Consider the following 26,507-nt stretch of genomic DNA (forward strand, 5'->3'; position numbering starts at 1 on the left):
AAAAAAAAAAAAAAAAAAAAAAAAAACAAGGGCAAACCAACCCCAAAGCTAGCAAAAGAAAAGAAATAACCAAACTCAGAGCTGAACTCAACAACACTGATGGGCAAGGATACTTACCACCATACTAATAAGGAAGAGCTGAACTGAACAACGTTGAGACATGAAAATCCATACAAAAGATCAATGAAGAAAAGTTGGTTCTTAGAAAAAAATAAACAAAGTTGATAGACAGCTAGCTAGATTAATAAAGAAAAAAAAGATCCAAATAAACACAATTGGCAATGACAAAGTTCACATTACCGCCAACCCCACAGAAATACAAAAAGTCCTCAGAGACTATTAAAGACACCTCTGTGCATACCAACTGGAAAACCTAAAAGAAATGGATAAATTTTCGGAAACATTCCCAAGACTGAACCCAGAAGAAACTGAAATCCTGAACAAACCAATAATGAGTTCTGAAATGGAATCATTAAGAAAAAACCTAAAACCCAAAAAAATCCCTGAACCAAACAGATTCACAGCTGAATTCTATCAGATATACAAAGAAGAGCTAATAAAAATTCTACCAAAATTGCTCCCAAAAATTGAGAAAGAACTCCTCCCTAACTCATTCTATGAGGCCAGCATCATTCTAATACCAAAACCGGGAGGAGACGCAACATCCAAAGACTCCAAGAACTGATAAACAACTTCAGTAAAGTTTCAGGATACAAAATCAGTATACAAAAATCAGTAGCACTTCTATACACCAATAACGTCCAACCTGAGAACCAAATCAAGAACACAATCCCATTCACAATAGCCACACACACACACACACAAAATAATGTCTAGGAATAAATTAAACCAGAAAAGCTCAGGCCAATGTCCCTGATGAACACAGATTTTAAAACACACACACACACACACACACACACACTCTCAACAATATACTAGCAAACAGAATCAAGCAGCACATCAAAAAATTAATTCACTATGATGAAGTAGGCTTTATTCCTGAGATGTAAGGTTGGTTCACACATGCAAGTCAATAAATGTGATCCACCACATAAATAGAACTAAAAACAAAAACCACATAAGCATCTCAACAGACCCAGAAAAGGCTTTCAATAAAATTCAACACCACTCCATGTTAAAAACCTTCAATAAACTAGGTATCAAGATAACATAACTGAAAATAATAAGAGGCTCCATGACACCATCACAGCTAAAATAATACTGAATGGGCAAATGCTGAAACTATTTCCCTTGAAAACCAGAACAAAACAAGGATTCCCACCTCACCACTCCTATTCAATGCAGTAGTGGAAATCCTAGCCAGAGCAATCAGCTGAGAGAATAAAATAAAAGGCATCCAAATAGGAAGAGAGGAAGTCAAGCTGTCTCTGCAGACAATATGATTCTATACCTAGAAAACCTTATAGTCTCTGTCCAAAGGCTCTCAGAACTGATAACTTAAGTTTCAGGATACAAAATCAATGTACAAAAATCAGTAGCATTTCTATACACCAATAACATTCAACCTGAGAACCAAATCAAGAACACAATCCCATTCACATTAGGCACAAGAAAATAAATAAATAAATAAATAAATCTAGAAATAAATTTCACCAGGGAAGTGAAAGACCTCTAAGAGAATTATAAAACAATGCTGAAAGAAATCAGAGATGACACAAACAAATGGAAACATATTCCATGCTCATGGATAGGAAGAATCAATACTGTTAAAATTGCTATACTGACCAAAGCAATTTACAGATTCAATGCCAAACTACCAACTACCAATTCCAAACTACCAACTACCAATGCCAATTCCTAACTACCAATGTCATTTTTCACAGAATTCAAAAAAAACTATTCTAAAATTCACAACCAAAAAAGAGCCCCAATAGCCAAAGCAATCCTAAGCAAAAAGAACAAAGCTGGAGGCAGAACACTACTTCACTTCAAACCATACTACAAGGTTATAGTAACAAAAATAGCATGGTACGAAAATCAGATACATAGAACAATGAAACTAGTTAGGGAACCCAGAAATAAAGCCACACACCTACAATCATCATATCTTCAAAAAGTCAACAATAACAAGCAATGAATAAAGGATTCCTTATTCAATAAATGGTACTGGTATAACTAGCTAGCCATATGCAGAAGACTGAAACTGGACCACTTCCTTTCACCATACATAAAAATCAACTGAAAATGGATTTAAAAAGTAATTGTAGGCCGGGCACGGTGGCTCACGCCTGTAATCCCTGCACTTTGGGAGGCCGAGGCGGGCAGATCGTGAGGTCAGGAGATTGAGACCATCCTGGCTAACACGGTGAAACCCTGTCTCTGCTAAAAAATACAAAACATTAGCCAGGCGTGGTGGCAGGCACCTGTAGTCCCAGCTACTCAGGAGGCTGAGGCAGGAGAATGGCATGAACCTGGGAGGCAGAGCTTGCAATGAGCCGAGACCACACCACCGCACTCCAGCCTGGACGACAGAGCGAGACACTGTCTCAAAAAAAAAAAAAAAAAAAAAAGTAATTGTAAACCCTCAAATTATAAAAACCATAGAAGAAAACCTAGACGATATCATTCTGGATGTATGTCTTGGCAACAATTTCATAACAAAATCCCCAAAGGCAATTGCAACAAAAACAAAAATAGACAAGTGGGACATAATTAAACATCTTCTGTACAGCAAAAGAAACAATTAACAAAGTAAACAGACAAGTACCAAATGGAAGAAAATATTCACAAACTATGCATCTGAAAAAGATCCAATATCTAGAATCTATAAGGAATTTAAATCAACAAGCAAAACACAAACAGCCCCAATTAAAAAAAGGGCAAAGGACATGAACAGACACTTCTCAAAGACATAACACAGTCAACAAGCATATAAAAAATCCTGTATCAGTCTGCTCTCACACTGCTAATAAAGACATACTTGAGACTGGGTAATTTATAAAGGAAAGAGGTTTAACTGACTCAGTTCGGCATAACTGGGGAGGCCTCAGGAAACTTATGATCATGGTGGAAGGGGAAGTAAACACGTCCTTCTTCCATGTGGCAGCAGCAGGGAGAAGTGCCAAGCAAAAGGGGGAAAAGCCCCTTATAAAACCATCAGATCTCATGATAACTCACTCACTATCACGAGAACAGAATGAGGGTAACAACCTCCATGATTAAATTACCTCCCACGACATGTGGGGATTATGGGAACTACAATTCAAGGTAAGATTTGGGTGGGGACAGAGCCAAACCATATCAAATGCTCAACATCACTATTCATCAGACAAATACAAATCAAAACCACAATGAGACACTATCTCACATCAGTCAGAAAAATTATACAACCCCATTTAAAACTGGGCAAAGTACACGAACAGACATTTGCCAAAAGAATACATACATGGCCGGGCGCAGTGGCTCATGCCTGTAATCCCAGCACTTTGGGAGGCCAATGCAGGCGGATCACGAGGTCAGGAGATCAAGACCACGGTAAAACCCTGTCTCTACTAAAAATACAAAAAATTAGCCGGGCGTGGTGGCGGGTGCCTGTAGTGCCAGCTACTCGGGAGGCTGAGGCAGGAGAATGGCGTGAACCTGGGAGGCGGATCTTGCAGTGAGCTGAGATTGTGCCACTGCACTACAGCGTGGGTGACAGAGCAAGACTCCGTCTCAAAAAAAAAAAAAAAATACATACACAAGCATACGAAAAAATGTTCAACATCACTAATCATTAGAGAAATGCAAATCAAAACCACACTGAGATCCCACATCATACCAGACAGAATGGCTATTGTTTAAGTCAAAAACAGATGCTGACAAGGTTGTGGAGAAAAGGGAATGCTTATACACTACTGTGGGAATGTAAATTTGTTCAGTCACCATGGAAAGCAGTTTGGAGATTTCTCAAAGAACTGAAAACAGAAATAATATTTGACCCAGCAATCCCATTATTGAGTATATACCCAAAGGAATATAAACTGCTCTACCAAAAAGATATATGCACACATACGTTCACTGCAGCACTATCCACAATAGCAAAGACATGGAATCAACCTAGATGCCCATCAATGGTAGACTGGATAAACAAAATGTGGTACATATACACCATGGAATACTATGCAGACACAGGAAAAAACAAGATCATGTGCTTTGCAGGAACATGGATGCAGCAGGAGGCCATTATCCTAAGCAAACTAATGCAGTAATAGAAAACCAAGTACCAAGTTCTCTCTTATAAGTGGGAGCTAAAGATTGAGTACACATGGAAACAAATATGAGAATAAGAGACACTGGGGCCCAACTCCATCAGAGTTTTACATATACTCACCTAGCCAAGTGTCCCCAGAGGAAGCTCCTATGACTCTAACACCTTCATCTATGCCTATGCTCCTTCCCTCAAATAGATCATTAGATACACTCAGGTCTTCTTTACTTGATCACTGAGAACTATCCTAGAGTCTTCAAGCCCAGCTGGCACAGGTTACTCCAGCAAGTCTACTGTGCTATGAAATCTCTAAGCCAGATGCAGGTGCCAGTCTCTTTATCCAAAGGAGCCCCCAAGCCTCCAGAGACACACATCTAGTTCCCTCCAGACTGAAATGGGAAACAAGGAAAGGAAAATAAAATGTATTCCCAGCCTGTTTTCTCCAAACTCTCTCAATACATTCCAGAGACACCAAAATCAGTCCACACAACAAACATTCAACCAGAGAAGAAGATGCCAATCTCCCCTTCCAGCAGCCACACCCACAAATTTCACAACCAACTCTTTCAACCCTTACCTCAAAATTTTGTGAGAACAAATGAGGGAATGGCCACCACTTCATTAACTAAGCACACTCCAAAAAGCAATTCCCCCAACGCACTCTAGCCTACCTTGCAAGAGAGCAAGGGAAATGTAGGGGTAACGCTTAGAGTAGAGTTTTGCTGCAATGTCAGTTCTTAGCAATTTATGTAGTAAAGTAGCCGATGTCATAAACAGGCACAACCTTCAAACTCAAAAAATCAGGAACGTAGCTTCTTTTGATTACAAAGTTAGCATGTACTCAGAAATCCCTGGCAAACAGGAAAGATACTTTTCACATCACGCTATACTTATGTGAATTACATAATGTGTTTTTTTTGTTTGTTTGTTTGTTTTTGAGACGGAGTCTCGCTTTGTTGCCCAGGCTGGAGTGCGATGGCGCCATCTCGGCTCACCGCAAGCTCCGCCTCCCGGGTTCACGCCATTCTCCTGCCTCAGCCTCCGAGTAGCTGGGACTACAGGCGTCCGCCACCACGCCCGGCTAATTTTTTGTATTTTTTAGTAGAGATGGGGTTTCACCGTGTTTGCCAGGATGGTCTCGATCTCCTGACCTCGTGATCCGCCTGCCTAATGTGTTATTAACTGCATTTTACGTATGAGACACAGAACTGAACTGTGATTATTTTAACTAAGGTTAAAACATAAAAATCACAAATAGGAATAAATCTTTCAATGCATTAACAAAACAATGGCTGAATCCACTTACAAAATGAGGAAAAATTATTGAGTCATGTATCTCATAAAGATACTAACCAAATGAGATCATGGATGGCAGTGCCTTAATAATGAGAATAAAGCAAAACAAAACAAGAAAACTAGTTAGTATATACCCAGCATGTGCTTAGACCAAACGTTAAATTGTATCTTTTATACATCACTACCTGTAAGTCTTGGATAAGGAGAAGAGTTGAATATAAAAATACCTTTTAAACTCCTAGATTTCTCAGCATAAGCCTTTGAGCATCTTGGCACAGTACAAAGAATGGAAAACACATCTCTATTCCTCTCACTTTGTCAAAACTTTCTCCATTCTTTTAATCTACAACTTACACAAAAAATTTCTATTGCTATTAAGCTTTTATAAAGCTTGGAATAAGTGACAGAACCAGAAATAAAATCCACACTTTCTTGTGGCCAATTCTAGCTTCCTAAAACACAGTCGTGTCAGAGAAAGGTGCAAGAGTTTCTGCTTATCACAAAAAGACGTAATTGCAATTGGTCAATCTCACTTTACTCTAAAGAAGTATATATATTTTCAAGCAAATTTGATTTCAATCAGTCATTTGTTATTTTTAATAAAAAAAAAAAAGAAACTGCTGCTTTGATTAATCTCTAGGGGTAATCTAGAGCTATTCTAAGCCCAAATGCTCAGTTTACAAAGCGTAACAGAAAACTAAGTCCAGTAGTGTCTTCTACTACAACATACTGACTCATTATACTCCAAGAATATGATTTTTAAACTTAAAAATATTTTTCTTTAAACATAAAAAGTGGCTGGGCATGGTGGCTCATGCCTATAATCTCACAGCTTTGGAATGCTGAGGTAGGAGGATTGCTTAAGCCCAGGAGTTCAAGACTAACCTGGGCAACATAGTGCGGCCTCATCGCTATAAAAATTTTTTAAAAATTAGCCAGGCATGGTGGCGTATGTCTGTGGTCCCAGCTACTCAGGAGGCTGAGGGAGGAAGATTGCTTGAGCCCAGAAGGTCAAGGCTTCAGTGAGCCATGTTTGTACCCCCACACTCTAGCCTGGGTAACAGAAAAAGACCTGCCTCAAAAAAAAAAAAAAAAGTTTTTACATGCTGATAGTAACAATATTTAAGTATAACAACCACACAACATATATTTAGATGGTTTCAACTAATGTTCATTTTGAAACCTGCTTTTGATAACCAATATTTTTAGCTAGTCTAAAACATATTTTGACTGTTTCCAATTCAAGAGAAAACATAGCTGCTGTCTCAATACGTAACTCTTCTTTAACCCCTCATATATTTCAAAGGTTAAATACTGAATTCCAGGGTTTTCAACCATATTCACCATAAAAACAGAAGTTATCTCTTTAATATTTCTATAAACATGTATCCCTCTGGTTTTCCTCAAAATAGGTTTATTCAGTAAAAAGTAATATGGTATACAGTCTCTACTTACTAAAAGGCCAGGCTTTTTAGATAGAGACACTCTACACCATGTGTCTGTTTAATATCCTATTACGAACACAGGATTATTTAAAATTAGAAAACACACCTTACAATGACATCCCAATCCCACCCAGGATTGTTTATGGTTAGCCATCAATCTCACTTTTCCCTAACCAAAGTGAATTAGGAGAGTGATAAGTATCTCAATGGAAAGGGAGTAATGTCCAATTAGACATTAAACATGAAACCAAAGAATGTGAAATCTCACTAGTGCCATCTACAGCAACAATGGAGAATACAGACAAGAATTTTTAAAATAATACTGGATGTGTATCCAACCTTTTGATTCCCTGCCCAGAACTATGCATCAAGACAGCTGTCTACCAAATCCTTCACAGAATATAAAATATATAACTAGGTGATGCCAAAATAAAATCTTCAAAATCAAGAAAACCTGAAGCATAATGCTGATGTTAGTGTATGGATCAAAAGAACAACTTTTCATAAGAGGTAATTAAATAAAAAGCATACAGAATTTATTAAAACTAGAAAAAGTGAGATAAATGATCCAGTCAGGGCCAGGCACGGTGGCTCACGCCTATAATTTCAGCACTTTGGGAGGCCGAGGTGGGTGGATCACTTAAGGTCAGGAGTTCGAGACCAGCTTGACTAACACAGTGAAACCCCGTCTCTACTAAAAATACAAAAATAAGCTGGGTGTGGTGGCATGTGCCTGTAATCCCAGCTACTCAGGAGGCTAAGGCAGGAGAATCACTTGAACCTGGGAGGCAGAGGTTGTAGTGAGCCAAGATCATGCCACTACACTCCAGCCTGGGCAACAGAGCAAAAAAAGATCAAGTCAGATGTAGCAAAAATTCCAGAATCTGAATTCAAATGGATTACAAGTCCTCAAAGCAAACCTTACCTTACATTCAACCACACTCTGATCTGATTCGCAAGTTACATAGATTTCATCTACTGCTCGGCGAAGATTGTCAAAAAGAAATGCCCAGTATCGAGCTCTCAGATCAATCTTCCGAGGATGCCTTGTTTTAGTGGGACTTTTATCAAAGTGTTTATCTCCAGTCGTAGATGATGTTATTTTACAGTCCACTGCAGTACTCTGGTGAAGTAAAATAAAACATGAAAATAAATAAATAAAAGGGCTTCCAGGGATTGGATTTTTGTATAAAGATTCAATCAACTACAAACCAAAACTACTCCAGAAATAAAAAGCATCTGTACTGAACATGTATGGACTTTTTTCCTATCATTATTCTCTAAACAATACAGTATAACAACTACTTACACATAACATTTACATTGCATTAGGTATTATAAGCAATCTAAAGATTGTTTAAAGTCTATGGGAGGATATGCATAGGTTATATGCAAATACTACACCATTTTATATAAGGGACTTGAACATCCAAAGATTTTTATATCCATGGGAGATTGATATGGTTAGGCTTTCTATCCCCACCCAAATCTCATCTTGAATTATATCTCCATAATCCCCACGTGTAAAGGGAGAGACCAGGTGGAGGTAACTGAATCATGGGGGCGGTTTCCCCCATACTGTTCTCATGATAGTGAGTTCTCACAAGATCTGATGGTTTCATAAGGTGATCTTCCTCGCTTCGCTGGGCAGTTCTTCTCGCCACCTTGTGAAGAAGGTGCCTTGGTTCCTCTTTGCCTTCTGCCATGATTGTATGAGTTTCCTGAGGCCTCCACAACCATGCTGAACTGTGAGTCAATTAAACCTCTTTGCTTTATAAATTACCCAGTCTCAGGCAGTTCTTTACAGCAGTATAAAAATGGACTAATATAGAGATCATGAAACCAATCCCCCATGGATACTGAGGAATAACTGTATATTATAAATCAACTTAACATATCTCTTGACCTGCTTCATACACTTCTTAAAGTATGTATTATTACCTCCACTTTACAGATTAATAAATTGAGGTTCAGAGGCTGAGTTGTTCAAGGTTACATTGCCACAGGAGACCATCTTCTAGTTACAGCTCTACAATTACACTGCTGGTTTACCATTAGACTGTTGGCCGAGGCTCAGTGCTGACAGCTCTTTACCAGATATTCCAGACCACCTCATTTCTTTCTATATACCATTCAAAATTAAAATTAACTTAGGAAGTTTCCTAAATTATACTTCCTTCCCAAAGCTTTTTTCTCCATTGATCAGCAAAGGACTAGCAGCTTCCTGTGAATCCAGACTCTAATCTTATGAAATTATCAAAACTATTGCCACTCATCCCCAGCTGTTTATGAATTTATCACACATCCATAAAATGTGGTATATATGTATAGCATTCATAATCATAAGTAATTAAAATCATAAAGTAACATTTTACCATCCTTGCTTATAATGTACAATGGGCAATAATGCTTTGGGGTTAAACTGTTTCTATCATTACGTGTGACTGCTCTATCCAAGGCTTTTATTTACAAAGATTCCAGAAGGGCAGAAAATATATTTTATAAAGGATTTTTGAAAACATAGTTATCATTTAATCATCACAACAAGCTGTAAAGACAGGACAAATATTATTATTCCTATTTTGTAGATGACAAAACTGAGGCTCAGACTGAATTTCTTGACAAAAGTCAAAAGAATGACAAAACTGAAACTAGAACTCAATCTTTCAATTTCTCCTCCAACATTCACAGTGTTTGACATGCAGCTAGCAAATAGTAAGTGCCCAAATAATGTAAGATATGATTATCATAAGAAAGACAAAAAGGAGAAAAAATATGCCTGTAGAAAAAATGTGCATAAACTAATGGCAATAATTGCCAACTTTGTGAAGAAAGGTAGACAAGACACATCAAATAACAGAGGCTACCCAGGCACAGTATTATACACATGTAGTCCTAACCACTCAGGAGGCTGAGGCAGGAGTATCACTTGAGCCCAGGAGTTTGAGAACAGACCAGGCAACACAGTGAGACCTTAAATCTCTCTTTTAAAAAAAAAAAAAAAAAAAAAAAAATTCATAGAGGCTGGTTAACTAGTAGAGAGTTTTAAAATATAGGGCTCTACTTACTACTGACAAAAATAACAGCAGTGATAATAACAATTGCACCAGCATCTAACATTCATGATATACTATGTGCCAAGCATTGCACCAAGTGATTTACATATACTTAATTTAATCACTGAAGCAATTTTATATTACAAGTACTAATATTATCTTCATTTTACAGAGGAGAAAACAGGTTTAGCTAAATTAAATTATACCCCAAAGCCTCACATTAAGTGACGAAGCCAGAATTCTTAATCAGGTAACTATACTACTACTATGGCTTACTATGTCTAACTGCTTCCCAAGACACTCAATAGATGACAAAACAATCCAAACTTGCAGGAGAAATTACACACAATTGGATTCCATGAGGTAACAGTGTTTTAATCAAGGATTTTTGAGAGAAAAAGACAGAAAGAGGGGGAAAAAAAAGGGCAGGCCAGGGAAAGAAAAAGGAAGAAATTGAGACTTCTGACTCATCCCTTTCTGAGAGACTCATCGGCTCCCCTAAGAATCTGAGAAAACCTATGGACCTATCCCCCAAAAAATGCACGTGTATGACATTCAACATATATTTTCTTCATGTTCACAGACTCCATCTTCAACCTCAGATTAAGAAGCTCTCCAAGAAAAGAGAGAAGACCCAAATAAATAAAATTAGAGATGAAAAAGGAGACAGTACAACTGATACCATAGAAATTCAAAGGATCGTTGGTGGCTACTATGAGAAACTATATGCCAATACATTGGAAAATCTAGAGAGAATGGATAAATTTCAAGACACATACAACCTATCAAAATTGAACCATAAAGAAATCCAAACCCTGCACACACCAATAACAAGTAACAAGATCAAAGCCATAATAAAAAGTCTTCCAGTAAAGAAAAGCTCAGGTCCTGAAGGCTTCGCTGCTAAATTTAACAAACGTTTAAAAAAGAACTAGTACCAATCCTACTCAAACTATTCCAAAAACAGAGGAGGGGGGAATACTTCCAAAATCATTCTATGAGGCCAGTATTATCCTGATAACAAAATCAGACAAAGACACATCATAAAAACAAAAATACAAGCCATTATCTTTGATGAACATTGATGCAAAAATCTTCAGCAAAATACTAGCAAACTGAACATGTTCAACACTTTCAACATTACATTAAAAAGATCATTCATCATGACCAAGTGTGACTTACCCCAGGGATGCATGGAGGGTTTAACAATATGCAAATCAATCAATGTGATATTACATAACAAAACGAATAAAAATCACGCAATCATTCCAATGCATGCTGAAAAAGCATTTAACAAAATTCAACATCCCTTCATGATAAAAACCCTCAACTATTGGGCATAGAAGGAACATACCTCAACATAATAAAAGCCATATACGACAGACAAACAGCTAGTATCATACTGAATGTGGAAAAACTGAAAGCCTTTCCTTTAAGATCTGGAACATGAAATGGATACCTGCTTTCACCACTGTTATTCAAAAGAGTACGTACTGGAAGTCCTACTTAGAGCAGTCAGACATGAGAAAGAAATAACTGGAGAGGAAGAAGTCAAATTATCCTTGTTTGCAGATAATATGATCTTATATTTAGAAAAACCTAAAGACTCCACCAAAAACTATTAGAACTGATAAACAAATTCAGTAAAGTTGCAGGATACAAAATCAACCCACAAAAACCAGTTGCATTTCTATATGCTAACAGTGAACAATCTGAAAAAAAAAAAGGTAATTCCATTTACAGTAGACAGAAGTAAAATTAAATACCTAGGAATTAACCAAAGAAGTGAAAGATCTCTACAATGAAAACACTGATGAAAGAAATTGAAGAAGACACCAAAAAACAGAAAGATACTCCATGTTCATGAATTGGAAGACTCAATGTTATTAAAATGTACATACTATCCAAAGCAATCTATAGATTCAATACAATCCCTATCAAAATACCAATGGCATTCTTCACAGAAATAGGGAAAAAAAAAAAATCCTAAAATATATACGGAACCACAAGAAAACCTAGAATACCCAAGGTTATCCTGAGCGAAAAGAACACAACTGTAGGAATCACATTACCTGACTTAAAGTTATACTATAGAACTATAGTAACTCAAACAGTATGATACTGGCATAAAAACAGACACACAGATCAATGGAACATAATAAAGAACCCAGAAAAAAATCCATACACCTGAAGTGATCTCATTTTCAGCAAAGGTGCCAGGAACATGCACCGGGGAAAAGACAGTCTCTTCAATAAATGGTGCTGGGAAAACTGGGTATCCATATGCAGAAGAATGAAATTTGACTTTCTCTCACCATATACAAACCTCAAATCAAAATGGATTAATGACTTAAATCTAAGACCTCAAACTATGAAACTGCTACAAGAAAACTTTGGGAAAATCTCCAGGACATTGGTCTGGGCAAAAAATTTCTTGAGTAATATACCTGATAAGCACAGGCAACGATGCAAAACTGGACAAATGGGATCACATCAAGTTAAAAAAAAAAAAAAAAAAAAACTTCTGCACAGCAAAGGAAACAATCAACAAAGTAAAGAGACAAACAACAGAATGGGAGAAAATATTTGCAAACTACCCATCTGAAAAGGGATTAATAACCAGAATACATAAGGAGCTAAAACAATTCAATAGGAAAAAAATCTCATAAACCAATTTTAAAATGGGCAAAAAATATAAACAAACACTTCTCAAGAGAAGACATACAAATGGCAAACAGGCATATGAAAAGGCGCTCAACATTACTGATCATCAGAGAAATGCAAATCAAAACTAAAATAAGCTATCATCTCACCCCAGTTAAAATGGTTTTTATCTAAAACACAGGCAATTAACAAATGCTGGAGAGGATGTGGAAAAAAATGGAACCCTGGTACATTGTTGGTGGGAATGTAAATTAGTATAACCAATATGGAGAACAGTTTAGAGGTTCCTCAAAAAAAAAAAAAAATAAAGCTATCATATGATCCAGCAAACCCACTGCTGGGTATATACACAAAAGAAAAGAAATCAGAATATCAAAAAGATTTGTACTCTCATGTTTGTTGCAGCACTGTTCAAAACAGCCAAGATGTGGAAGTAAGTGGCCATCACCAGATGACTGGATTAAAAAAAATGTACATATACACAATGAAATGCTTGCTATTCAGCCATTTTAAAAAAAATGAGATCCTGTCATTTGCACTAATATGGATGGAACTGGAGGTCATTATGTAAATGAAATAAGCCAGGCACAGAAAGACAAACATCACGTGGTCTCACTTACTTGTGGTAGCTAAATACCATGAAAATTGAACTCAGAGAAAGTAGAAGGATAGTTACCAAAGTCTAGTAAGGGTAGCAGGGGAGTAGGGGGGAAGTGGGGATAGTTCATGGGTACAAAAAAATGGAAAGAATGGGTGCAGCAAACCACCATGGCACATGTATATACCTATGTAACAAACCTGCACATTTTGCACATGTATCCCAGAACTTAAAGTATAATAAATAAATAAATAGTAACAAATAAAAGGATAAAAATACAAAAAAAAATGGAAAGAATGAGTAAGACAAAGTACTGGGGAACACAACAGGCTGACTATAATTTAATTGTATAGTTTCAAATAACTAAAAGAGTGTAACTGGATTATAATTCAAAGGATAAATGCTTGAGGGGATGAATACCCCACTTTCCACGATGTGATTATTACACACTGCATGCCTGTATCAAATATCTCATGTACCCCATAAATATATAGACCCACTATGTACCCACAAAAATTAATTTTTTAAAGCAGTTCCTCAGCCAAGTGCAGTGGCTCACACTTGTAATCGCAGCACTTCGGGGGACCAAGGTGAGAGGACTGCTTGAGCTTACAAGTTTGAGAACAGCCTGGGCAGTACAGCAAGACCCTATTTCCACAAAAAATGAAAAAGCTAACCAGGTATGGTGGCACACACCTGTAGTCTCAGCTACTCAGGAGGCTGAGGTGGAAGGACTGCTTGAGCCCAGGAATTCAAGGCTGCAGTAAGCTATGATCATGCCACTGTACTCCAGCCTGGGAAACAGAGCAAGACCCTGCCTCTAAAAACATTTTTTAATTATAATTTAAAAAGAAGCTCTCTCCCTGTATTTTGTAGGTTTTTGAAACGATCTGAAGTACAAAAATAAAGACTTTTTTTTTTTTGAGATGGAGTCTCACTCTGTTGCCCATGCTAGAGTGCAATGGCATGATCTTGGCTCACTGCAATCTCCGGCTCCCAGGTTCAAGTGATTCTCCCACCTCAGCCTCCCGAGTAGCTGGGATTACAGTCACCATGCCTGGCTAATTTTTGTATTTTTGTAGAGATGGGGTTTTACCATGTTGGCCAGACTGGTCTTGAACTCCTCATCTTAGGTGACCCGCCCGCCTCAGCCTCCCAAAATGTTGGGATTACAGGTGTGAGCCACCGCACCTGGCCTAAAAGATTACTTTTTTTTTTTTTTTTTTTTGAGACAGAGTCTCGCTCTGTAGCCCAGGCTGGAGTGTACTGGCACAATCTCCCACCTCCTGGGTTCACGCCATTCTCCTGCCTCAGCCTCCCCACCACACCCAGCTAATATTTTTGTATTTTTAGTAGAGACAGGGTTTCACCGTGTTGGCCAGGATGGTCTCGATCTCCTGACCTTGTGATCCGCCCACCTCAGCCTCCCAAAGTGCTAGGATTACAGGCGTGAGTCACCGTGCCCGGGCAAAGATTTCTTTTATGTCTACCCCTTCTGAGATAATAGTTTCTTATATGTGTATCGAAAGGAACATTAAATAATACACTTAATTTATCAGTGCATGTATCTTACTATATAATTTTAAAAATATAATATGTACTTAAAAATCTATCAACTGGTTTTTTAGTAATTTTTTTAGCACACCACAGCCACCATACAGACAGGAGTACAGCCCCTCCTCCCTAGAATCCCCACCCCACTCTTCACTAGGCAGGGCCCATGGCTCATGAATGCAGAACAGTCGCCCTAGCCATGGCTGAGCATACCCACTGGTAGTGACACAGAGTTTCCCTGGGAAGAGGCTCCCAAAGGCATATGACAGCCCCTTGGCCACTGCCACAGTAACAGTGCTATTCCTCCTACCCTTGGACTAGGGGAGGACAGAAAGAGCCTAAGGGCTAAACTCAAACTTACAGTACATCACAGCTACTATACAGAGAGGAGACCAACCTCTCCTCCCTGTGAGCCTTCAACTCCCTGCTCCCCAACAAGCAGAACCCGAAGCTCATGCCAGCAGTGCAGCTGCCCCATCCCAGTGGCTGAACACCCTCGGTAACAGGGGTTCCACATTTCTTGGAGGTGGAGTCCCTAGGGGTAACCAAAAACCTCTCTGCCACTACCTCTGCCATGGAACAGTACTTGCTACCCTCAGACTAACAAAGGAACCAAGACCCACAGTACCTTATCCATACCTTCGACAAACTGCAGTCAACCCAAGGAGACAAGGCCAGTCTGTCTCCCATGTGTCCCACCCACCCCCTGCTCATCAACAGACAGGGAACCCCCAGCTTGGGCCCACAGCACAGACCCTTCATCCTGTGATGCCACTGCTAAAGTCCCTTCCTCTACTGGCTCCAAGTTGGGGAGAAACATCACCCCAGAGCTGCAGGGGGCAGCCTGGGAGTGTCAAGCCACAATCCAAAGGCAGTGGGAGAGGAGCCCACACTTTGAGAGCATTGAGAGGGAGCAAGGTTACAACTGTGAAGAAACCACATGACCAAGGAAGAACCTATCAACTGACCAATACACTTAAGCACCACGTACTGGATCACATCCCAAAGCTTCAACACCAAAAATACACTGCTGTATTAGCCCATTCGCACACTGCTATGAAGAAATACCTGAGACACGGTAACTTATAAAGGAAAGAGGTTTAATTGACTCACAGTTCCACATGGCTGGAGAGCCCTCAGGAAACTTACAATCATGGCAGAAGGCATAGGAGAAACAGGTACCTTCTTCACAGAGTGGTAGGACAGAGTGAGTGCCAGCAGGGAAAATACCAGACACTTATAAAACCATTAGGTCTCACGAGATTCACTCACTATCACGAGAACAGCATGGGGGAAACCACCCCCATGATCCAATTACCTCCACCTGGTCCCATCCTTGACATGTGAGGATTATGGGGATTACAATTCAAAGTGAGATTTGGGTGGGGACACAGAGCCAAACCATATTGCTAACATACCCATCCCCATGAAATTAAACAAAAGAAGTCAGCAACAAATAAAGACCTTGCACAAAGCTTCCGTCCTATGAAAACATCAAGAAGTCCATTAATTACTCAAATTACACTGCAGTTAAAGGAACACCCACACTCAGAGAAAAGAAAGAACCAATGCAAGAATTCCAGTAACTCAAATGACCAGAGTGTCATATGTCTTGAAATGACCACATCAGTTCTTTAATAAGGGTTCTTAACCAGGCTGAGCTGGTTGAAATGACAGAAATAGAATTCATAATATGAATAGGGCCTGTAATCCCAGCACTTTGGGAGGCTGAGGAGGGAGGGTCATCTGAGGTCAGGAGTTCAAGACCAGCCTGGCCAACACAGTGAAACACCATCTCCACAAAAATACAAAAATCAGCTAGGCATGATGGCGGGTACCTGTAATCCCAGCTACTTAGGAGGCTGAAGCAGGAGGATCACTTGAACCCAGGAGGTGAAGGTTGCAGTGAGCAGATTGCGCCATTGTACTCCAGCCTGGGTGAAAGAGCAAGACTCTGTCTCAAAAAAAAAAAAAAAATATGGATAGGAACAAAGGTCATCAAGATTCAGGAGACAGGCAAAACCCAATCCAAGGAAACTAAGAATCACAATAGAACAATATAGGAGCTGAAAAATGAAATACCCAGTATAAAAAAGAACCTAACAGATCTAACAAGGCTAAAAAAACACACTATAAGAATTTCACAAGGCAATCACAAGTATTAACAGAATAGATCAAGCTGAGGAAAGAGAACTTAAAGACTGGCTTTCTGAATTAAGACCAACAAAAATAAAGAAAAAGGAATGAACAAACCTCTGAGAAATGTGGGATTCTGTAAAGAAGTCAAACCTATGAATCACTGGCATCCCTGAAAAGGATGGGGAGTAAACAAACAACTTGAAAAAATACTTCAGGGTAGTATCCATGAAAACTTTCCCACCCTTGATAGAGAGGTCAGCAGTCAAATTCAGGAAATACAGAGAACCCCTGCAAAATTCTACACAAGAAGATCAACCCCCAAGACATGTAATCATCAGATTTTCCAAGATTGAAATGAAAGAAAAAATGTTAAAGGTAGCTTTAACAGAGAGAAAGGGCAGGTCACCTACAAAGGGAACCTCATAAAGCTAACATCAGACCTCTCAGCTACAAGTCAGAAGAGACGGGGCCTATATTCAACATTCTTAAAGAAAAAAATCTTCAACCAAGAATTTCATATCCAGCCAAACTTAACTTCCTAAGCAAAGGAGAAATAAGATCCTTTTCAGATAAGCAAACGTTGAGTTTATGACTACCAGACCTGCCTTACAAGAGACCCTGAAAGCAGCACAAAATATAGAAAAGAAGAACTGCTGCCAAACACATTTAAATACACAGACCAGGGACACTATAAAGCAACCACACAAACAAGCCAGCATAGTAACCGGCTAACAACAACATGACAGGATCAAATCCACACATACCACTAATCTTGAATGTAAATGGGCTAAATGCCCCACTTAAAAGGCACAGAGTGTCAAGTTGGATTAAAAAAAAAAAAAATAAGACCCAATGGTATGCTGTCTTCAAGAGACCTGTGTCACACATAAAGACACACACAGGCTCAAAATAAAGGGATGGAGGGAAATCTACCAAGCAAATGGGAATCAGAAAAAAAGGAGTGGTTACAATCCTAACTTCAGACAAAATAGACTTTGAGCCAACAAAGATTTAAAAAAATGACAAAAAAAGGACATTACGTAATGATAAAGGATTCAATTCAACAAGACCTAACTATACTAAATATATATGCACCCAACACAGGAGAAGCACCCAGATTCATAAAGCAAGTTCTTAGAGACCTACAAAGAGACTTAGACTCCCACACAAAAAGAGTGGAAGACCTCAATACTCCACTGGAAGTATCAGATCATCAAGACAGAAAATTAACAAAGATATTCAGGACCTGAACTCAACATTGTACCAAATGGATCTGATAGATCTCTACAGAACTCTCCAACCAAAAGCAACAGAATATACATTCTTCTCATTGCCACATGGCACATACTCTAAAATCGACCTCATAATTGAACATAAAACAATCCTCAACAAATGCAGAAAGAACTGAAATCATACCAAACACACTTTCAGACCACAATGTAATAAAAATAGAAGTCAAAACTAAGAAAATCACCCAAAACCATGCAACTACATGGAAATTAAACAACATGCACTTGAATGAATTCTGAGTAAATAATGAAATGAAGACTGAAATCAAGGAGTTCTTTGAAACTAATGAGAACAAAGATACAACATACCAGAATCTCTGGGATCCAGCTAAGGCAATATTAAAAGGGAAATTCATAGCACTAAACACCCACATCAAAAAGTTGGAAAGATCTCAAATTAACAATCTAACATCACAAGTAAAAGAATTACAGAAGCAAGAGCAAATCAACCCCAAAACTAGCAAAAGACAAGATATAAACAAAATCAGAGATGAACCCAAGGAAATCAAGACATAAAAAACCATTCAAAAGATCAATAAATCCAGGAGTTGATTCTTTGAAAAAATTAATAAGACAGGCCACTAGCTAGACTAATAAAGAGGAAACAAGAGAATACCCAAATAAACACAACTGGAAATGTCATGTTACCCCTGATCCCACAGAAATAAAAATAACCATCAGAAACCACTATGAACACCTCTATGCATACATATTGGAAAACCTAGAAGAGATGGATAAATTCCTGGACACGTACTCCCTCCCAAGACTGAACCAGAAACAAACTGATTCTCTAAATGGAACAACAATAAACTCCGAAATTCAATCAGTAATAAGTAGCCTACCAACCAAAAAAAGCCCAGGACCAGAAGGATTAACAGTCAAATTCTACCAGATATACAAAGAAAAGCTGGTACTGTTCCTATTGAAACTATTCCAAAAAAATTGAGAAGAAAGAACTCCTCTCCAACTCATTCTATGAAGCCAGTATCATCCTGATACCAAAATCTGGCCAAGACACAACACAAAAAGAAACTTCACGCCAATATCTTTGATGAACATTCACACAAAAATCCTCAACAAAATACCTGCAAACCAAATTCAGCAGTACATTAAAAAGCTAATCCACCAAAATCAAGTAGGCTTCATCCCCGGGATATAAGGTTGCTTCAACATAGGCAAATCAATAAATGTGATTCATCACATAAACAGAACTAAAGGAAAAAAAACCACATTGTTATCTCAATGGATGCATAAAAAGCTTTCAATATAACAACATATCTTCATGTTAAAAACTCTCAATAAATTAGGTATTAAAGGAACATACCACAAAATAGTAAGAGCCATCTATGACAAAGCCACAGCCAACATCGTACTGAACAGAGAAAAGCTGGAAGCATTCCCCTTGAAAACTGGCACAAAACAAAGATGCCTTTTCTCACCTCTCCTATTCAATACAGTATTAGAAGTCCTGGCAAGAGCCATCAGGCAAGAGAAAGAAATAAAGGGCATCCAAATAGGAAGGGAGGAAGTCAAAATATCCATTTACAGATAACTTGATTCTATGTATCTAGAAAACCCATAGTCTCAGTACAAAAGCACCTTCAACTGATAAACAACTTCAGCAAAGTTTCAGGATACAAAATCACTGTACAAAAAGTCATTAGCATTCTTCCTGTAATCCCAGCACTTTGGGAGGCTGAGGCAGGCTGATCATGAGGTCAGGAAATCGAGACCATTCTGGCCAATGTGGTGAAACCTTGTCTCTACTAAAAATACAAAAATTAGCTGGGCGTGGTGGCATGCACCCGTAGTCCCAGCTACTCAGGAGGCTGAGGCAGAAGAATCACTTGAACCCGGGAGGCGGAGGTTGTGGTGAGCAGAAATCGTGCCACTGCACTCCAGCCTGGTGACAAAGCGAGACTCCATCTCAAAACAAAAACAAAAACAAAAACAAAAAAGTCATTAGCATTCTTATACACAACAACAGCCAAGCCGAGAGTCAAATCAGGAATGCAATCCAATTCAAAATTGCGACAAAAAAGAATAAAATACCTAGAAATACAGCTAACCAGGGAGGAGAAACATCTCCACAACAAGAATTACAAAACACTGCCCAAAGAAATCAGAGATGACAAGAACAAATGGAAAAACATCTGATGCTCATGAGTAGGAAGAATCAATATCATGAAAACAGCCATACTACCCAAAGCAATTTACAGATTCAATGCTATTCCCATTAAACTACCAACGACATTCTTCACAGAATGACAAAAAGCTATTTAAAATTCACGTGGAACCAAAAAAACGCCCAAATAGCCAAGGCAATCCTAAATTAAAAAAATAAAGTGCTAGAGAAATGAATGCTACCCAACTTCAAACTATGCTATAAGGCTACAGTAACCAAAACAGCATGGTACTTGTACAAAAACAGACACAAAGACCAATGAAACAGAAGAGACAGCCCAAAAATAAGGCCACACACCTACAACTATCTGATCTTTGACAAAGCTGACAAAAACAAGATATGGGGAAAGGACTCTCTATTCAATAAATGGTGTTGAGATAACTGGGTTGCCATATGCAGAAGATTGAAACTAGGCCCCTCCCTTACACCATATACAAATATCAACTCAAGATGGATTAAAGACTTAAATGTAAAACCCAAAACTATAAAAATCCTGGAAGACAACTGGCAATACCATCCTGGACACAGGAACATGCATAGGAAGATTTCTTGACAAAGACACCAAAAGCAATTGACACAAAAGCAAAATTTGACACACGGGATCTAATTAAACTTAAGGGCTTCTGCACAGCGGAAAAAAAAGTAAACAACTTACAGAATGGGAGGAAATTTTTGCAAACTATGCATCTGACAAAGGTTTAATAAATATCTGGCATCTATAATAAATGTAAACAAATTTACAAGATAAAAACAAACAACCCCATTAAAAAGTAGGCAAAGAACACAAACTCTTTTCTAAAGAAGTCATACATGCAGCCAATAAGTATATGAAAAAAAGCTCAGTATCACTGTTCACTAGAGAAATGCAAATCAAAATCACAATGAGATACCATTTCACACCAGTCAGAATGGCTATTACTAAAAAGTCGAAAAGCAACAGATCTTGGCAAGGTTGTGGAGATAAGATAATACTTATATGCTATTGCTGAGAGTGTAAATTAATTCGGCCATTATGGAAAGAAGTATGGTGATTCCTCAAAGAGCTAAAAACAGAAATACCATTCAACCCATTACTGGGTATATTACCAGAGGAATATAAATCATTCTACCATAAAGACACATGCACATGAATGTTCACTGCAGCACTATTCACAACAGCAAAGACATGGAATCAACCTAAATGCCCATCAACAACAGATTGGATAAAGAAAATTTGGTGTATATATTTATGATGGAATACTATGTACCCATAAAAAAAGAACAAGATCATGTATTTTGCTGGAACATGGATGAAGCTGGAGGCCATTATCCTTAGCAAACTATTGCAGAAACAGAAAACCAAATACTGCATGTCCTCACTTACGAGAGCTAAATTATAAGAACTCATGAACATAAAGAAGGGATCAACAAACAGACAGGCCTCCTTGAGGGTGGGAGGAAAAAGAGGAAGAGCAAAAATAACTATTGGGTACTAGGCTTAGTACACGCGTGATGAAATAATCTGTACAACAAACCCCCGTGAAACGAGTTTACCTACATAACAAACCTGCACATGTACCCCTGAACCTAAAATAAAGGTTAAAATACATATACATAGATAAGAAATATATACATGTATGTGTATATATGTGCATATATATGTATATATGTTATATGTGTATATTAAACCATATATGTGTATATATTTTTAACCTTTTTTACAAATATATGCATATAAAATCATTGGTGCCTTTGTGTGTGGGGACGGGGGATTCTTTGTGAACTCACAATGACATCATGATTAGAAGTCCATGTTTTTCTCATATGAAATTTTATTTTACATAATACATACTATATACTTAAAAATATCAAAATAACTGTCCAAAAAATCAAAAATCAGCCAGGCACAGTGGTGTACGCCTCTGGTCCCAGCCACTCTGGAGGCTGAGGTGGGAGAATTACTTGAGCCCAGGAGGTCAAGTGATTCTGTGAGCTGTGATTGTGCCACTGTACTCAGCCTAGGCAACAGTGAGACCTTATCTCAAAAAATTAAATTAAATTAATAAAATAAAATAACAACACCTATGAAAAGTTCAGAGAAAATAACTATGGATTAAAAAACTAACTATAATTATGCTAAACACCTTCAAAAGATAAAGTAGGCTTGTGTTCTCCAAAATTTTATTACAGCAATTCAAAATTTTTGTATTCCAAATATCTTTACTATCCTACAACCTAAAGGCATCATTATATCAAGAAAGAAAATCATAAAAGAACTGGCAAACATGGAAGGCACAGCAGAGGAGTTAAGAGCATAAACTGTGGAAATTAACTGCCAAGGGCTGAACGTGGTGGTTCATGCCTGTAATCCCAGCACTTTGGGAGGCCAACACGGGCGGATCACTTGAGGCCAGGAGTTTGGGACCAGCCTGGCCAACATGGTGAAACCCTGTCTCTACTAAAAATATAAAAATTAGCCAGGTGTGGTGACACATGACTGTAGTCCCAGGTACTAGGGTGGCTGAGGCACGAGAACTGCCTGAACCCAAGAGGAAGAGGGTTCAGTGAGCCAAGATCACACCACTGCACTCCAGCCTGGGCAACAGGGTGAGACTGTCTCAAAGGAAAAAAATAAATAAATAAAAAGAAAAGAAATTAACTGCCTGGGTTCAAATGCTGGCTGTGTCATTTACTAGTAAGCTACATGCCTTCTCTCTGTCTCAGTTTCTTTTTGTAACAAAACTTCAATGTAAGTGAGGATAACTGTGATGCTTACGTCAAAGGGTATGAGAACCAAATACATTAATATCTGTGAAGTATTTAGTACAAATCAGTCACACTGATTACTATATACATATTTGTTTTTAAAAAGTACACTAAATTTTTATTTAGATAAATAATATTCAAATCCTGCAAAATAAGATTTTCATAATTTATAATACATTCAGAAATTGAAATTAAAAGTAAATAAGTAAAAAAGTTATAGATGCTGTACCTGTTTAGTAGTTTTATGAGTGCCTTGAATTGTCCTCTTAGATTTTCCACCAGTTTGATATTTAGGTTTTCCTTCAAGGCAAGAAAAAAATAAATATGTAGATATATGGAATGATAGATGATATAAAATTGAACTATAGGTAATTAGATAATGTAAACCTAAACTACTCAAATCATTCAGGTATACTAACATTTAATCTCCTTCCAGAGACCACAGTATAGTACAGTCTGTTCATGGTCAATATAAACCAATATAATTAAAACAACAACCACAAAAAATTTCCAAAGTCCCAGAGACTGTTATTATTGAATATCTTTCTCTGAACAGGAATAAATCAACATCTTAAAGAAGTCAAATACTCTAACAACTTTTAAAAACAAAGTCCAGTTACTGGTACTCCTCAACTTATATACAAATCTGGAAATAGTTCTCTAAGTTCAAATTTCATTTCAACAATAAAATTAAGACTATATGTTTTCTATATAAAACCCCAATATTTTGTTTTAATTTATGATATATGAAATGCACAATTTCATTGTGAAAAGTGAGGTTTCAGTTCTTTGTATTTTCTCACTCATTCTTTTTATAAGAAAGACACTACTGTTTTGTAATTACTATTCTCAACAGCAATTCAAAACAGAAATAAAATTCTTCTTTTTTTTTTTTTACTTTTATTTTAGGTCCAGAGGCACATGTGCAGGTTTGTTATACAGACAAATTACGTTTCACAGGGGTTTGGTGCACAGATTATTTCATCACCCAGGTAATTAGCATAAGTAACTGATAAGTAGTTTTTCAATCTTCACTCTCCTCCCACTCTCTACCCTAAAGTAGGCCCTGATGTCTTTTGCTCCCTTCTTCGTGTCCATGTGTATGTACTCAATGTTTAGTTCCCACTTATAAATGAGAACGTGCAGTATTTGGTTTTCTGTTCTTGCACTAGTTCACTTAGGATAATGATCTCCAGCTCCATCCTTATTGCTGCAAAGAACATGATTTCATTCTTTTTATGGCTATATAGTAGTCCATGGTGTATATATGTACATTTTCTTTATCCAGTCTACCATTGATGGCCATTTAGGTTTATTCCATGTTTTTGCTATTGTAAGCAGTGCTGTGATGAACATACATGTACATGTATCTTTACGGTAGAACAATTTATATTCTTTGAGTATACACCCAGTAATTAGATAGCTGGGTCAAATGGTAGTTCTGTTTTTAATTCTTTGAGCAATCACCAAAGTGCTTTCCACAATGGCCAAACTAATTTACATTCTCACCAGCAGGGTGTAAGTGTTCCTTTTTCTCTGCAACCTCTCCAGCATTTCAAAATAGGAATAAAATTCTATAAGGTATAACAGAATAATTTTCCTTTCTGCAAAATAATTTTGGGGCCAGGTCCCCTGAAGCAGTATAAATGAGCCATAACACACAGGTACCTAGCTATCAACTTATCCGACATAAGTGGGACACCCTCACCGTTCCACCAGGGGTGAAGGGAAAGAATGCTACAGTAACCTACAGAGCCCCATCCTTTAATTACATAAAACAATGTACCAGCAAGTTTTTTTAGAATATCCAGCAGAAAAACCAGCTTAGAATAAGCACAAGCTGTAATGTACCAGCAGGTTTTTAGAATATGCAGCAGAAAAACCAGCCTAGAAACAAAAATAATATGAAGCAGAGAACTTTTTTAAGTGGAATTATCCTCAGAAGCACTTAATATACATTGTAATCATAAAACAGAACAAGTTGCTATTAAAAACTTAGTTTTTAATCGCCTATATGTGGCAAAGCTTTAACAATAAAAAATAATCCTTAACAAAAATTGTAAATGTTAATATTCTTCTTTTGTCATCATTACTACAGATATTCAGAAAGTTCTAATTATCTGTGCTTACAGTTTTTTTGGTTTTTCTTTCTTTTTTAAGATGCAGTCTCACTGTGCCCCAGGATGGAGTGCAGTGGCACGATCTGGGCTCACTGCAACCTCTGCCTCCCAGGTTCAAGCCTCACGAGCAGCTGGCATTACAGGCGCCCACTGCCATGCCCAGCTAATTGTTTTGTATTTTAGCAGAGACAAGGTTTCACTGTGTTGCCCAACCTGGTCTCGAACTCCTGAGCTCAGGAATCTACCTGCCTTGACCTCCTAAAGTGCTAGGATTACAGATGTGAGCCACTGCGCCCAGCCTGTGCTTACAGTTGTATTATGTTACAATAGTCACAAATGAAGCTTTAAAATTGTACTGGCCAATTATTTATGTTCTTATATGAAAAATCAGATTATGTACAGATGTTTATTATATTTTCTTTGTTTTTTGAATAGAAACAACTTTAATAGAAACACCTTTGAACTATTTTATGTTCAGAATAACCCATGGAAAATGAGATAATACAATTTCATATAAAAATATTTATAATACACAGCAACCACAAAATACTTTTTTTTACTTCTATAATAAATCATGTTGATATGTACTTTTATCAAAGAAATGAAGTAAGAGTAAGCTCCTTGTGAAAAGATTAGCTGTTAAGAAGTTGAATTGCAAAAGATAAATCCAATTTTCCCCTCTATTTGATAGTTTTTATGATTCAAAATAACTGCTCTCTAAAAATAGCTAGGAAAACTAAGAAAGAAAAGCTACAGGGGAAGACAGGTCCAAGCAGGCATTTTAAAATACCATAATACCTCCATAATTAAAATAGTATGGCACTCACACATGAATTAGGTAAACAGACTAGTAGAATGGAATACAATTACATATGGAAATTCACTCTACAGAAAAGGTGGAATCTCAAATAACTGGGGCAAAGATAAACTTCATAGTAAGTTATGCTGAGGCAACTTGTTAGCTATAAGGAAAAAGATAAAATTAGATCCATACCACACACTATGTGTAAGAATAAACTACAAATGGGTCAGAGGACCAAATGTAAAAAAGATAAAGATTTAAAACATTTTTTAAAGAAAATTTTAAATAAAATAAAGTGTAAAAATAAATTTAAAAGAATAAAACAGGTGAATTCTTGTTTAGCTTGAAACACCTTGTGTAAAGATGTTTTTAAAGAACGGAAACATGATTAGAACATGCCAAAA

The 26,507-nt window shown here is 37.5% G+C and overlaps 1 protein-coding gene across 1 annotated transcript in view; it reads right to left on the minus strand.

Moving 5' to 3' along the window:
- SCAPER (S-phase cyclin A-associated protein in the ER) overlaps positions 1 to 26,507 on the minus strand; it is a 605,860-nt gene that overhangs the window by 532,872 nt on the left and 46,481 nt on the right. The window contains exons 4-5 of the mRNA XM_011982670.1: positions 23,411 to 23,481; positions 7,877 to 8,074 (exon numbers count right to left, since the gene is read on the minus strand). Of these exons, the coding sequence (XP_011838060.1) occupies positions 7,877 to 8,074; positions 23,411 to 23,481 (269 nt within the window). The remainder of the gene's footprint in view (positions 1 to 7,876; positions 8,075 to 23,410; positions 23,482 to 26,507) is intronic.

The sequence above is a fragment of the Mandrillus leucophaeus genome, unplaced genomic scaffold (assembly GCF_000951045.1).
Source record: "Mandrillus leucophaeus isolate KB7577 unplaced genomic scaffold, Mleu.le_1.0 Scaffold241, whole genome shotgun sequence".
NCBI classification, from domain to species: Eukaryota; Metazoa; Chordata; class Mammalia; order Primates; family Cercopithecidae; genus Mandrillus; species Mandrillus leucophaeus.